Source organism: Mirounga leonina, unplaced genomic scaffold, assembly GCF_011800145.1.
Source record: "Mirounga leonina isolate KUSES-001 unplaced genomic scaffold, KU_Mleo_1.0 Mir_96, whole genome shotgun sequence".
NCBI lineage: Eukaryota > Metazoa > Chordata > Mammalia > Carnivora > Phocidae > Mirounga > Mirounga leonina.
Genome location: NW_023270871.1, coordinates 6,622,297 through 6,639,147, shown reverse-complemented (window position 1 = coordinate 6,639,147; position 16,851 = coordinate 6,622,297). Strand labels below are relative to the sequence as shown.

The 16,851-nt window shown below is 33.1% G+C and overlaps 1 protein-coding gene across 5 annotated transcripts in view; it reads right to left on the bottom strand.

The window, feature by feature from the left end:
- Positions 1-16,851, bottom strand: part of LOC118006413 (F-box only protein 4) — a 382,076-nt gene that overhangs the window by 356,590 nt on the left and 8,635 nt on the right. The window contains exons 6-7 of one of the 5 annotated variants that reach the window (XM_034999072.1): positions 13,718-13,893; positions 12,396-12,763 (exon numbers count right to left, since the gene is read on the bottom strand). The exons of the other annotated variants lie outside the window; for them this stretch is intronic. Of the exons in view, the coding sequence (XP_034854963.1) occupies positions 12,674-12,763; positions 13,718-13,893 (266 nt within the window). The 3' untranslated portion in view covers positions 12,396-12,673. Of the gene's footprint in view, positions 1-12,395; positions 12,764-13,717; positions 13,894-16,851 lie in introns of those variants that run through there. 5 annotated transcript variants of the gene reach the window in all.

Sequence of the window (16,851 nt, the reverse complement as noted above, 5' to 3'; positions counted from 1 at the left end):
TTCCTTAACAAAGCATAAATTACAGAAAACACAGAAAAACAGACAGAACTACAAGGAAGCTTAATACTTCACTCTTGCTTAAAAAGAACAAAGAAAAAACATTAAGTAAAGATATATATATAACCTACATAATATAATCAATAAGGTAGATCTTATTGACACATACAAAAAAAGAACATACTTTTTTCTCAAGTGTACATGAAGCATTCAGTAAATCTGACCATCTATGAGGTTACCAAAATCTGTTGTTTCATAAAGTAAAATTAATGCCACATTCTCTGACTATAAAACAATAACTAGAAATTAATTAAAAACAGAAAACAAAGACCCTTAAGTGAAAGGCCCTTCAATAAAAAAATTTTAAACTTGCTATTAAACAATTCTTTGGAAATGAAGAAATAAAATCAAAATTTCTAAATTTCTAAAGAATCATGATAATAAAAAAATAAAAATCAAAGAATCTATGGAATACAATAAAAGTGGTGGTCAGAAGAAAATGTATAGCCTTAAACACTTATATCAATAAAATGAAAATATAAAAATAATCAAATTCCCAACAAAGAATGTTAGAAAAAGTACAGTAAAATAAATTTAAAGTATAATAAAGAACAATAATAACAGCAGATATTGAGTTATAAAAAAGAAAAACAAAATGCTAAATAAATCAAAATACTAGTTCTTAAAAAATAAGCAATAATACAAAGTACTAGCTTAACTAATCAAGAGGTGAAAAAGGAGAAAGCATACAAATAAAAAGTAAGACATAATAAAGAGAAATTTATCTTGAAACAGGATTTTAAAATCATAAGACAGTAGTTTATAAACATCTATGCAAATAAACTAGAAAATCCTAGATGAAATAAATAATTTTAGGAAAAACTGAATCCTATAGAGATAGGCAAATTAAACAGACCAATTTCCATGGAATAAGTAGAGAAACTTATTTTAAAAACTATACTGTAATAAAGGAATCAGAATCAGATGTCTTCATAGAATAACTCTGTCAAAGTATCAAAACCACATGTTCCCAATACTACCTAAACTGTTTCAGGGAATGCAAAAAAAGGAGAAAAACCTTATAATTATTTTTATGAAGCAAGTATAATACTGATGCATCAACTTAATAAAGATATCATACATTTTTAAAATTCTTACGAATTCATTTCTAAATACTGATGCAAAAAATAATCCTAAACAAATATTAGCAAAAAATATCAACACTATATGAAAATAATACAGTATGAAGCAAGAGAGATTTATTCCAAAATTATAAGGATGGTTTAATATTAATTTAATATATTTTACTCTACTAATAATTTAAGAATCATATTATCACCATAGAAGTTAAAAAGGCCTCTGACAAAATTTGACAACTATCCCTCATTTTTAAAAAATACTTAATAAAATACTATTTAATGCATATGTCCTTAACATGATTACTAAACATCACTCCTAAAGCTAATATCTTACATAATGGGAAACTTCTGACAAGAGGCATTCCCACCAGGATGAGGAACAAGGCAAGGAAGGAGTTCCATTGTCTCAGTACTTTTTGACATTGGCAGTATTAGCAAAGCAAAATCATAGAAGATTAAGCACTGTAAAAGAAGAAAGTAGAACTCCCTATTTGCAGATCATATGACTATAAACCTGGAAAATCCAAGGAATTATTTTATTTAATTTTAATTGTTATGTTAGTCACCATACAGTACATCATTAGTTTTTGATGTAGTGTTCCATGATTCATTGTTTGCATATAATACCCAGTGCTCCATTCAATACGTGCCCTCCTTAATACCCATCACCGGGCTAACCCATCCCTCCACTCCCTACCCTTCCAAAACCTTCAGTCTGTTTCTCAGAGTCCATAGTCTCTCAAGGTTTGTCTCCCCCTCCGATTTCCCCCCCTTCATTTTCCCTTCCTTCTCCTAAAATCCTCCATGCTATTCCTTAGGTTCCACAAATAAGTGAAACCGTATAATTGACTTTCTCTGCTTGACTTATTTCACTTAGCATAATCTCCTCCAGTCCCATCCATGTTGATGTAAAAGTTGGATATTCATCCTTTCTGATGGCTGAGTAATATTCCATTGTATGTATGGACCACATCATCTTTATCCATTCATCTGTTGAAGGGCATCTCGGTTCTTTCCACAGTTTTGCTATTGCAGACATTGCTGCTATGAACATTGGGTGCATATGGCCCTTCTTTTCACTACATCTGTGTCTTTGAGGTAAATACCCCAGTTCACATCTTGTGTCTTTGGGGCCCTTCCTTTCACTACATCTGTGTCTGTTGAAGGGCATCTCGGCTCTTTCCACAGTTTGGCTATTGTGGACATTGCTGCCATGAACATTGGGGTGCGTATGTCCCTTCTTTTCACTACATCTGTGCAATTGCTGGGTCATAGGGTAGCTCTATTTTCAATTTTTTGAGGAACCTCCACACTGTTCTCCAAAGTGGCTGTACCAACTTGCATTCCCACCAACAGTGTAAGAAGGTTCCTCTTTCTCCACAACCTTTCCAACAAATTTTTCTTGCCTTGTCAATTTTTGCCATTATAACTGGTGTAAGGTGGTATCTCAGTGTGGTTTTGATTTGGTGAATTTCCCTGATGGCTAATGATAATGACAAAAAATGGCTAACATTTTTTTAAGTATCTGTTAGCCATTTTTATGTCTTCTTTTGAAAAGTGTCTGTTCATGTCTTCTGCCCATTTTTTGACTTATTTGTTTTTTGGGTGTTGAGTTTGAGAAGTTCTTTATAGAGCTTGGATATCAGCCCTTTGTCCGTAGTCCCATTTGCAAATATCTTTTTCCATTCTGTGGGTTGCCTCTTTGTTTTGTTGACTGTTTCCCTTGCTGTGCAGAAGCTTTTTATCTTGATGAAGTCCCAAAAGTTCATTTTTGCTTTTGTTTCACTTGCCTTTGGAGAGGTATCTTGAAAGAAGTTGCCACGGCTGATGTCAAAGAGGTTACTGCCTATGTTCTCCTCTAGGATTTTGATGGATTCCTGTCTCACGTTGATGTCTTTCATCCATTTTGAGTTTATCTTTGTGTATGGTGTTAGAGAGAGGTCAAGTTTCATTCTTCTGTATATAGCTGCCCAATTTTCCCAAGGGATTATTAATAAGAAACTAAGTCAAACATAAAGTAGAAGGATATAAATTTAATACACAAAATCGGTAACTTTCATATATACAAATAATCAACCAGAGGATATAAGGAAAGTGCAAATGTGCAAAATGTATATAAAACTTGAAAACACACCTGTCTTGAATCAATGGAAACATATTCATTTTCTAGGAAAGAACTCAATATCCTGACTACATAATTTCTCTCCAAGATACTACATACATATGTAACATATGTATTTATATGCATATGTATATATACATAGCATTCCCAATAAAAATGTTTTCTTAACAAAGCTAATATTAAAGGTCATATTGAACAATAAGTAGTAAAGAATATTTTGGAAAACCTTTCAAAAGAGGAATGATGAAGCCATGCTCTATCAGATATTAGAACACATTAAAACCCCTTAATAGGTTTAATAGTATGGCATTAGAGCATACAGAGAAACAGACCAAAGAAAACAGAAAGGCCAGACTCAATTACATAGAGAAATTTAGTGTTTAAAGAGTATGGTATTTCAAAACACTGGGGGAAATATGAACACTTTATAAATTATAATGAAAAAATTATATCAATTTGGAAAAAAGATAAAATTGGATTTACACTTCACAATATACCTGAATAAACTCCAAATAGATCTCAGATTTTTATGTAAAAAATGAAATCACACAAGTACAAGAAGAAATATGGATATATTCCTTTATAACCTGTGGGTGGGTAAGGCATTTTTAACTATGATGCAACAAAAAAAGTTGATAAATTAGACATTTTAAAAAGTTTTGCTTGGCAAATATAACAAGTAAAGTCAGAAAACAAGTGATAAACTGAGGAAAAAACATTTGCATCATAAAGACTAGTCTCCCTGATACCTGAAGAGTCCTTTAAAATTTGAGGGGAAAAAATCCAATAGAAAATGGGCAAAATGGATGATCACAAAGCTCACAGAAAAAATATTTAAATGGTTATTGAATATAATAATGTTCATAATAACCTAGAAAAATAAGGCTGAAGTAATACTGGTCTATACAGTTACAATGAATCAAGCAATTTATTGCTAGCTACTATACTTTCTATTTTATTTAGGAAATTATTAGCCTAGATTTTTGACTTTGTAACAGATTGTCTTCACATGAAAAAAAAAAAAGCACACATGACCCAGAACTGGCTAATGAAATTCAGCAATATACAGTGTAACTATTCAAGAAAAAATCCAGTGTCTAGATAGATGTTTGAAATAAATTTTATTGCCATCTACCCCCATGCTTCCATCACCCTCTCCCTCACTACTGGTAACCAATAATCTACTTTGTGTCTATTCTGAATATTTCATAAATATGGAGTCATATAATATGTGGTCTTTTTGTGAGTGGCTTCTTTCACTTAAAATGTTTTCAAGGTTCATCCTTATTATAGCATGTCAGCACTTTTTATTGCTGAATAATATTCCATTGTATGGATATACAGAATTTTATTTATCCATTCATCAGTTGATAGACCTTTGGATTGTTTTCACTTTTTGGCTATTATGAATAATGTTGCTATGAACATTTATATACAAGTTTTGTATGCACGTTTTCATTTCTCTTAGATATATACCTAGGATTGGAATTAGTGGGTCATACGGTAACACTATCTTTAACATTTTGAGAAACTGCCAAATCATTTTCCAAAATAATTACATTCTGACCAAGGTGTTTTTCTATTTTTACACAACCTCCTTAACATTTATTATCTATCTTTTTTATCATAGTCATTTAAGTGGGTGTGAAATTGTATCTCATTGTGATTTTGATTTGTATTTCTTTGATGGCTAATGATGTTGAGTATTTTTTCATGTACATATTGGCCATTTTGTATCCTTTTTGAAGAAACGTCTTTAGACGTTGCTGATTTTTTATTAACGGAAGTATAATTGACATATTAGTTTCAGATGCACAATAGAGTGATTATATACATTACAAAATGCTAAATGTAGTTACCATGTGTCACCATACAGAGTCATTATAATATTATTGACTATATCCCTATGCTGTACTTTTCATCCTCATGACTTATAACTGGAAGTTTGTACCTCTTAATCCCCTTAGCCTATTTTGCTTATTCTCCATCCCTCTTCCCTTTGGCAACACTAGTTTGTTCTCTATATCTATGCATCTTTCTTTTTTGTTATTGTTTATCCATTGGTTTCTGTGGGGGTTTTTTAGATTCCACCTATAAGTAAAATCATATGGTATTTGTCTTTCTCTAACTTATTTCACTTAGCATAATACCTTCTAGGTCTATCCATGTTGTTGTAAATGACAAGATTTCATTTTTTCTTATGGCTAATATTCCATTGTGTATATATACCACACCTTCCTTATACATTCATTCTATCAATTAACAATCCCTTGCTGCCTTTTGTCTTCCATTATTGATTTGAAATAGTTCTTTATATATTCTAGAGACAACTCCCTTATCATATATACCATCTGTAAAAAATCTTCTTCCGTTCTGTGGATTGTCCTAATATTTTTAAATCATATTTTATTGAGTTTGAATTCCTATAAGGCCATTTTCTCTAAGTTTGTTCTATAAATGTATCTATATTTGTAACTAATCTATATCTACCTATATTCTGTGAAAAGAGTAAAATGAAAAATGCCTCACAGTAAATAGTCCTGTGTAACCTGCTTAACTTTATTTAACCCACTAAGAACTAATGTTATGCTAATTCATTTATCAAGAAAATTACTATACTTCAAAACACACTTTAGGAAATGCTACTGAAAATCCAATCTAATCAAAATTGTAAAAGTTAAGTTGAAATAGCTATTTTTTTGGTAAGAAATTATGTATGTATGTAGCAATAGTACCACCTTCTGGAAATCTAGAAAGCACTGTCATGTTTTTCAGAATTTAAGAACAGTCTTTTGTTAGTTATAATATCAATTTGACAAACAAGCTAAGACTGTACTTTACATGGTAGAAAATAGAAAATGACCGTCAATGTACTCTGGTGTAAAACTGATAGTGCTATTCATGGCAAACAGAAAAAGTAAATATTGCTTTGCCAAATTTTTAACTAAAATTTCTATATTTCTGAGGAAAAAATCAAGAGCCTATTGTTCCCCTGAATTATTTCACCAGATCTATCGACTGTTAGCCTTTTATATGCTTTCTTAAGTAAATGGGGCTTTTTACACCAGGTTTTTCTTATGAGACTAAAAAGAAAAACTCATTTTGATAATGGTGTTGTTCTGTACATCAAAATTTATCGAACAAACTATTTTAGAGCACTTTTTGGTACAACTCACTGTCCTTAGTGTTTTAAAATATTAGCCTATTACTTAAGCCTTTTAAGAACTCTATGAGGTATTATTTATCTTCATTTTACAATTAGAGAAACTCTATCACATAGAAGATAAGAAACTTGCCCAAGATCACACAGTAATAAAGTTGTGAACCCAGACCAATCTGGTTTTAGGATCCTTGCACTTAATGACTTAGTTATGCTGCTTCTAACGTTCTTATACAAATGTGTAGAAAGAATAAGCAACTGGAAAATTTTAAATATAGGATATTTAATTTGTTGAGACTGTAGCAAGGGTCAGACCTCAAATGTTATGAAAAGTTGCTTAGGACTTCTTCCAAGGGTCAAAGAATATGAAGGCAAACATAATTCCAATAGGAGAAAAAAAGAACAGTAGAAAGTCATCACACTATATAGTAAAAATGAAATAATACTGAAAATCAAGGGAAAAATGAGACATAAGAACTCTTCACAGTGTAAAATAATGATCAATATAGTTCAGCTACTGTGTATAGATAAAATGCTAGAAATTTTTTGACAAATGAACACTGATCTGGGAAATCATAAGGCGTATAAAAGACAATGTAAAAACCACTAAGAATTTTGCTTGCTTTCAGATAGAGTGTAAGTCACAAAAGATTGTTGCTGCAACAAGAAAACACAGAATAAAATGAAAATTATACTTTAGGCCATCAAAGAGCAGTAGGTTCAAAAATAAATAAATTCCAAGGATAAATAGGCTCTTTTGGTGATCAAAGAGCTGTTGCTTTTATAGGACCAATTGCCTAGTCTGGGTATCTGTGTGTGGAATATTACACCTGCCACAAGAAGAGAGATTTTGCTGGGATAAGAAAAAGACCACTGAAGTTTTCAATGACAATATGATTGCTATACTAGATTGCAAACTCCAAATGTGAAAAAAGTAGAACTACTCCAAATGTGAAAATAAATTGTTGAGCCCCCAACAGGAATTCTGACAAAAGGTAGAGAACAGATCTGAAAAGCAAAAAAATGTCTTGATTTTGTTGATGACAACTGCAGCCACTAGAGAGGAAAAAGGGAGTTTCAGAAAAGAAAAAGTCAGGAAGGGAATCACTAAATTCTCTGTCTATACCTTTGGCTGAACTTTGTGTGAAAAACCAACTCAAGGCGCTCACTTAAATAACAAAGACAAACTGAATGTAGAACTGTTGCTCAAGGAACAGAGTTTGCAATTTATGTCTAACCATGTTAATTGTTTAAACAAAAGAAAGAAATATCACTCATTGGAGAAAAATAGCAGAAGCCAGAGTCTCCACAACTCAACATTCATATTTTTCAGAATACAATACAGAATTCTGCAAGATACAAAAAAAAAAAAAAAGAAAGAAAATGACATTCATTACTTCAATAAAAAAAAAAAAAACTTAAACTAACCCTTGCAGATTTGGAATTAGCAAACAAGGATTTTATTTTATTTTAATTTTTTTAAAGATTGTACTTATTTATTTGAGAGAGCAGGTGAGAGAGAAAGCATGAGCTGGCGGGGGGAGAGGGGGTTTGCAGAGGGAGAAGCAGACTCCCCGCTGAACAGGGAACCCTATGTGGGGCTCAATCCCAGGACCCTGGGATCATGACCTGAGCAGAAGGCAGACGCTTAACCGACTGAGCCACCCAGGTGTCTCAGCAGACAAGGATATTAAAGCAGCTATTACAACCATTCTCAGTGATGTACAGAAATGTATCCCCTCAATGAAAAAAAAAAGTAAATCTGAGAAGAAAAATATAATTAAAAAAAAAAGAACCAAAAGGAAATTATAGAACCAATACAATAATAAATTATAAAAATTCACAAGACTGATTTAACGAAATATAGATAAAAAGAAGAGTTTGAAAATCTTAAGATCAATTGAAATTATCCAAACTGAAGAACAGAGAGAAAAATATATGGAAAGCCTCAGAGACAGGTTAAATAATAACGAATGGTGTAACACGTGTTGTTAACACAATATAGACCCAAAGAGGAAGAAAGAAAAGAATGGGGAAGAAAATATATTTGAAGAAATGACCCAAAATCTCACAAACCTGGTAAATGACATGAATTTGAATATTCAATAAACTAGTAACTCCCAAGCTGGATAATTATAAACAAGGCCTTCCAAGGCACACTGTAGTTAAACGGTTGAAAACCAAGATAAAAAGTAAACTTGAAAGCAGAAAAAAAAAGACCGATTATATACAAAAGAATCAAAATGTAATTAGTGAGTAACTTCTTATCAGAAATTACAGAGGCTAGAAGAAAACAAAAGAACATATTGAAAGGGCTAAAAGAATAAAATTGTCAACCCAGGATTTTATGTATCTTGAAAAAATAAAAGACCACTTTTATTATTTTGTAAAATGTTTCTTCTTTTAACTTCTTTGTAATATATGTGAATGGTTTCAGCAAAAACTGTAACACTGTCCTCTGAGGTTTATAACATATGGTGATATACCACATTTAACAGCTATAGTAAAGAGTGGTGAGAAGAATAATGAAACCCACACAGTTACAACATTCGTACATGTTATAGAAATTCGTACAAGGTTAACTATAAGAAAACTTTCAAAAGCTAAGGAAATATGTTGCAATCACTACAGCCACCTCTAAAAAAATGAAGACACATGCTAAAAAAAAAACTAATAGAAAAACTTAAATTTCTAAATAATACTGAAATATCCAAAATAGAAAGAATAGAAAAACAATAGTGAAGAGGGGATAAAAAAATAATAAAATGGCAGATCTGAAGCCAATCATATCAATAATCACATTAAATGTAAATTAACTAAACATTCTGATTAAAATGTAAGTATTGCCAGAATGGAAAAAGAAAAAAGCAAAATTTGCTATATTCTATCTACAAGAGATACACTTAAAACATAAAGACAGATTTAGGTTGAATGGATGTATCACGAGATCCGTATTCTTTTAAATGCTGAAGGGGTTATATTAATATTAGAGAATGGATTTCACAACGATTATTATCAACAAAAAGAAGGACATTATTAATAATGATAAGAGGGTTGATTCATCAGAAAAATAAAAGTCATATATGTATGTGTACCTAAAAACGTCATCAAAACACATTAAGCAAAAGTTGACAGTAAAAAGGAAAAATAGGCAATTCTACATAGTTAAAGATTTTAATGCCTATTGGTAATTGATAAAGCAACTATATAAAAATCAATATGGGGCACTTGGCTGGCTCAGTCAGAGTGACTCTTGATCTTGGGTTTGTGGGTTCAAGCCCCACGCTGGCTGTAGAGATTATTTAAAAATAAAATCTTTAAAAAAATCAATATAGCCAATATAGAATATCTGAACATTATCAATTACTTTGACCTAATAGATAGCTATAAAATATTCCACCTAACAACTACAGAATATAAACTCTTTTCAAGTGCATGTGGTATATTCACCAGAATAGACCATAAGCTGGGCCAGAAAGCAAGGTTAAACAAATTTAAAGATTGAAATTTTAAAGTGTTCTCTGATAAAAAGAGACATTGAATCAGTAAAATATGTAGGTAACAGATTAAACAACACTAAAACAGTAATACTAAATAATCCATGGATTGAAAATTAATCTCAAGGGATTAGAAAATATTTTAACTGCATAATAATAAATACATAATATTTCAAAATGTTTACATGAAGCTAAAGAGGGCTCAGGTGACAATCAATAGCTTTAAATGTTTATTTTTAAAAAAAGGAATGGGGCACTTGGGTGGCTCAATCAGTTAAGCACCTAACTCTTGATCTCAGCTCAGGTCTTGATCTCAGGGTTGTGAGTTCAAGCCTGTGTTGGGCTCCACACTGGGCATGGAGCCTACTTAAAATAACTTTTTTTAAAAACAATAGAATCAATGATCTAAATTTCTACTTTAAAAAACTAGAAAAAAGAAAATGGAATAAAAACTCAAAACAAATTTTAAAGCAGAAAAGATTAGAGCATAAATCAATGAAATATAGAATAAATCAGTAAAACAAAAATGTGGGTTTTTTTTAAGAATAATAATAAAATCAGTAAAACTTTAGCTAGACTGGTCAAGAAGAAAAAAGACATAAATTACCAGTATCAGGAATGAATGGTGACGTACTACAAATATTAAAAGGAAAATAGGGAGATCTATTTTCAGCATAATAGCATGAGGGGTTCTGTGGAATGGCTCCCTAGAGAAACTGGAGAAAATAATTTTTTAAAAAACAGCCATTTCGGGCGCCTGGGTGGCTCAGATGGTTGAGCGTCTGCCTTCGGCTCAGGTCATGATCCCAGGGTCCTGGGATCGAGTCCCGCATCGGGCTCTCTGCTCCTTGGGAGCCTGCTTCTCCCTCTGCCTCTCTTTCTCTCTCTCATGAATAAATAAATAAAAATCTTTAAAAAACAAAAAAAAAACAAAAAAAACCCAGCCATTTCAAGTATCTGTAAATGATTCCAAAGCATATAGAAAATGAAGAAATATTTTTTAAAAAAATCTACAAAACTCAGTAAGAACAGAAGTGTCTAGGATTGGAGCCAAGACTCACTCACTCCCATCCCTCCTTCAACTCAGCAAGATGGAAATTCCAATCTAGACTGGGGCAGCCAAGGAAGCAGAACCATACTACCTCTCCAAATTAGGGAAATATCGTCCCAGGAGGGAGATGTCGCATTTCCCATCCTGCCCCCGACTACCGGTTGCTGAAGCCAAGTTCTGAATGAGTGTACCCGAGACGTAGAAGCCCCCCTTTTGGAGCAGCACCCACTCAGGGATTCTGGGCCATATCTTGGCACTACTATGCTTTTTTTTTTTAAACTCTAACCCTAATCCTAACCCAAATACCGTGCTCTTGTTATTATAGTGTTAAAAGTCCTCAGTTCTAATGACATAGGAAAGCTGTAACCGTTCCTCTGCAATTTGTGAGAAGGTCTTATGCTCATGTCTTATGGAATGTTTTCTCTATGAGTCTGGAATAGGGAAGTTGGCTTTAGAATCTTATGAACTTTCAGTTATGTGGAATAGCAAAAAGTTCCAGGAAAGTTATTTTCACTGAATTAGTATTTTTTTTTTTTTTAAAGATTTTATTTATTTATTTGACAGAGAGAGAGAGAGCGAGAACAGGAACACAAGCAGGGGGAGTGGGAGAGGGAGAAGCAGGCTTCCCGCCGAGCAGGGAGCCCGACGCGGGGCTGATCCCAGGACCCTGGGGTCATGACCTGAGCCGCAGGCAGACGCTGAACGACTGAGTCACCCAGGTGCCCCCAAGGCAGACTCCTAACGGACTGAGCCACCCAGGTGCACCAGGGGCAAAATTTAAATGGGTGCCCAAAAAACTCAGTAATTGAGATTAAATAATATTTTTAGGCAATACTTTTAAAAATAAAAGTTTATACAAAAAAGTTTGTGATGAATAAAATACAGTTGACCCTTGAACAACATGGGTTTAGAATGTGTGGGCCCACCTATAAGGGATTTCTTTTTTTTTTTTTTTAAGATTTTATTTATTTATTTATTTGACAGAGAGAGACAGCAAGAGAGGGAACACAAGCAGGGGGAGTGGGAGAGGGAGAAGCAGGCTTCTTGCCGAGCAGGGAGCCCGATGTGGGACTCGATCCCAGGACCCTGGGATCATGACCTGAGCCGAAGGCAGACGCTTAACGACTGAGCCACCCAGGCGCCCTCACTGAATTGGTATTAAATAGGATATAAAGTTAATTTCTACTGTTTCAGAAAAAAAAAAAACAAAAAAACAGAAGTTGTATGGCCATATCAATAAGTGCAATTCCAATGAATATTCCAGTCTTTAAGCAGTATATTTATTAAAAAAACTTCTTTTTGATAACCAGTTAAGGACCCTTGAAAAGAACCTATAAAAGCTTAGCAAATTTTCTGTTCTCCACCAGGGCAACCTTTGAACTGAAATTAGAAATCACAAAGAATGAGGGAAGTACAAACTTGTCCTTTCCAGAATTTAATATTTTTAAAAAGAAAATATAAAAGTTATCAAAAAAAAGTCTTAAAAGGCTCATTCAGGGGCTAAATGCTAGCACTGAAACTTTTTTCTTGTAATTGATTTAAGGTAAAAAGTAAAAATTATGTAAAAAACACAGCAGTTACAGCTGTCCCAATATAAAGCCCACCTGCAAAAAGGCAGGACAAAATTGGCTGACTGAGCAAATATCCACATCATGACCTTAGTAACAAGTTTAAAGTGGTTTCAGTTCCCCAGATCTAAAAGGAGGATCATCTTGCATGCTTAGATTCTACTTCTTCAAGAATCCACTGAATGCCATTCAAAAAACCAGTTAGAGTTTCAGCCTCTGTATCCTGGACCTATGAGCAGATAAGAGAGACCACTGTAAGAAACTGAGTCCAAAATCTTATGATTAAAAGAAACATTTTTCTAGATACTAAAAAAAGAACAGGATTTTAAAAATCCCAGTAAACTCTGGGTGAGTCATTCAAGTTTTGTCTTCTAGAGAACTTAGAAAAAAAAATATGATCTTCTGTCTATAATTATTACCAATATGAGGCTTATTACTTATCTTGGAACTTAGTTTTGGGAATGGGAAGAACTACCATTTCTATGACTTGCTTGTATGTATTAGAAAAAAATTCCTCTAAAGGATCCACTTTGAAAACTAAAACATTTTTCAATGTAATTCAGCTAGCCAGCTGATAAACGTGATATCCAGTTGCAAAAATGTATTTTTTAAGACTGCCACTCTTCCTAATGGCAAGCTAAAACTCCCACCACTCAGGAAGGTACACCTTTATCAGTAGCTTTCCAACTGTGTTCCACAGAGTCTTCAGAACTCCATGGAAGGTATATGGGGAGGAAGGAAGAAAATCCTCTCACTTATTAAGCATAAGCATTTCCAATTTTTATTTTCCTTTATTTTACTTAGGGGCTTTCATGTAAGGTTCCATTTGAAGAAAGGATTCCATGATTAAAATAAAATTTGGAAAGCAAGAAACAATAAGATGAAATTTGTATTTCTGATGACCCTTAAAACATAATATTTTAATGCTGAAAAAAACCATGATACTGGCATTTAAAAAAAAAAAAAATCCCCAATTGCTATCTCACTGTATCTATGATAGGAAAGTAGTGAGCAAATGATCAGGTGAAACTTACTGATACCAATCAAGTATCTCCCACTGATTAAGCTATTAAAACTATTTTTTGAATGCTATTTCATTAAAGAGAATGAGTAGGAAAGAATAAAATCAAATAGAGAACAGTGAAAAATAAGATTTTTCTCACCAGAGAAGATAGGACCTTACCATCCATGGGTGGTTTAGATGATTTAGACGCAGCTCATGAGCCAAATAAAAACAGGGCATTCTTTTTACATTTGCTTGAGAAATACAAGATAAAACCAGCATAGGTCTTCCTGAAGATCCAAAAGCTGGATCTGTCATTGCCATAATATGAGAAAATTCATCTTGCCATTCATGTCCTAGAGAATGTAGTCAAAACCCTTAATTTGCATTACTTATAAAGATTTTAAAAATAATAAAACAAACTTAAAAACAAAACAAGGAAATAAAAAAATTACCAGGATCCAAACATAACAAACTGCCTCTACTGCTGTTCATTTACAGCTGTTCATTTACTGATCTGTCACAAAATTACATTAGGTAACCTTCAAGGATAGGAATTTCAGTGAAATTAGAGGGAAAAAAGTCACAGTACCATTCAGATGTCTCCATATTTTAAAGGAAAAAATACTTTGATATAGATATTTTCCTCTCATAAATTTTGTAGCTATCACTACCCTTTCTTTCAAAGACCTTAGTTTAAACAATTTAAACACAGACTTGGGTCTAGCACTTTTATTTAAACTAACAATCTCTGCCTTTCATTGGACTGTGTAAATCACTGACATTGTGAGGTAGTCAAGATTCTAAAAGGACCCCCAATGACTCACACCCTTGTATAATCTCTTCCCCTCTGAGAGTGGGAGGAATCTAGAATCAGTGATACCATTTTCATGAGTAGGCTACATTATAAGACACAGCTGACTTCAAGAATGAGCGATTATCCTCAGTGAGGCTGACCTAATCAGGTAGGCCCTTAAAGAGATGAGGTTCTCCTGGTGAGAAAGATTCTCCATTGCTGGATTTGAAGAGAAGAGGGAATCACAAGGCAAGAAATGAAGATACCTTCTAAAAGATGACATCAGCTCCCAGCTGACAGTTGGCAAGAAAACAAAACCTGAACTCAGCCAGTAACTTCAGTGTGTTAGAAAGCAGATTCTTCCCAGGAGCCACCAGAAAGTGCCACAACCCATCTAACCTGATGTCATGCTGTGCTGACTTCTGACACAGAGAACTATGAGCTAATTAATAGGTGTTTTAAGCCACTAGGTTGAAGGAAATCTGTTCTATATTGACAGAAAATGAATAAATGTTTAATGTCATTATCAACAGGGTGCATTTAAATCTAATCATATACCTCTTAGATTTTGACTTGTCCCATCTGTTCTTTGTTCCTTTATCCCCCTTCTTTGGACTGAGATTTGTAATGGTTCCGTTTTATCTTCACTACTGGCTTGTTTAATTGTACCTCTCTCACACTTTTTTAGTGGTTACTCAAGGATTTACAATGTACATTTTCAACTTATAACAGTCTACCTCTAGATAGTATTACACAACTTCACATATAGGAGAACCTTATAACAATGTAGTTCCATTTGTCTGTATTGGTATCATATATCTTACTTAAAAGAATCATATACTCACAATACATTCTTACCATTTTTCCTTTACATATTATAAAAAAATTTAAATTAGGAAAAAAATCTTATATATACTACATTGCTTCCATCCCAGGGCTCTTAATTTTTTAATGAAGATCCATTTTTCTATCTGGTATCATATTCTTCTGCCTGAAGAGCTTTCTTTAATATTTCTTGTAATGCAAATCTGCTGATAATGAACTTTCTCAGGTTTTGTCCAAAAGTCTTTATTTTGCCTTCATTTTGAAAGGTATCTTTGGATACAAGATTTTCCCCACTTTGCAACACTGTAAAGATTTCCCTTCATTGCCTTCAGCAATTCTTTCAGGAATTCTGTCCTTATCTTTGGCCCTCTATATGTATTCTTCCTTCTGCTTTGCAGTCTTCAAGATAATCTCTTTATCTTTGGTTTTCATCAGTTCGGCTATAATGTACCTATATTTATTTTTATGTATTATTATTTTTTAAAATTTATTTGGAGTTCTCTGAGCATCTTGAATATGTGGTGTGTTGTCTTTCAGTAATTTTGAAATAATTTTGGTCATTATCTGTTCAAAAATTTTTTTCCTTGTTCTCTTTCTTCATGTTTTGGGACTCCAGTTACACACGAGTTAGACCAGGTATTGGCATACTACGGTCTATGGATCTATTTTTATAAATAATTTTTTAAAAACATCCATGCCCATTCATTTATAAATTGTCTATGGCTACTTTTGCACTCTAACATCAGACTTGAGTAACTGTGAGAGATCATATAGCTTATACACCTAAAATATTTACTATGTGGCCCCTTAAGAAGAAGTCCACTGACCCCTGAGTTGTTTCCCTTGATGGGTTCCCCCAGTTCTTGGATGCTCTGTTCCTCACTCCTCCTCTTTTTTCTGTGTTTTACTCTGGATAATTTCAATTTATCTTCAGGTTCACCAAAGGTTTCTTTTGCTGATAAATCCACTAAGGAAAGTGTTCACCTCCTATATTTTCATATTTAGCATTCCCATACTTTTTCACAGCTTTCTTCTCTCTGTTGAAAATCCCTATCTGTTCACACATATTTTGCATCTTTTCCACTAGATCCTTTAACATATTAATCATAGTTATTTTAATGTCCCTTTCTGAGAGTGCCAACATCTGAGTCATCTCTGGGTATGGTTCCACTGATTGCTTTATCTCCTGAAATGGGTCATTTCATTTTGACTTTTTTGTGTCTTATAACTTTTAATTTAATGTTAAATGTTTTATGTAAAAGAACAATAGAGAATGAGGTAAGAGAATCTATTCCCAGAAATGGGCATGCTTCTTCCGTTAGACCACTAATGCAGTGGGTTGATTCCAACTAGTCAGTAGTAGTTGACCTGGACTTAGTTTTTGTTGCTCTGGTTAACTTCAGTGCACCACAAACTTTCTTTCAGCAATGTTGCTACCTTGTTCTGAGTGAGATGAATATAAGCCCTAACTTATTCACAAAAGATTTGGGAAAAAAATTACAATACTGGTTTGTGGCCCAATAATATTCTGATTTTATGCCTAAATAGCATTGTGAAGGGCAATTATTCAGAATATGTAGAAAGTGTTCTTAACTAATCTACTTAATTAACACTCCACCACACACATCTCTCTACTATCTGGGTAATTAAAACTAAGGTAAAATTTTCCAGTTATCTGCATAAATTATTTGAA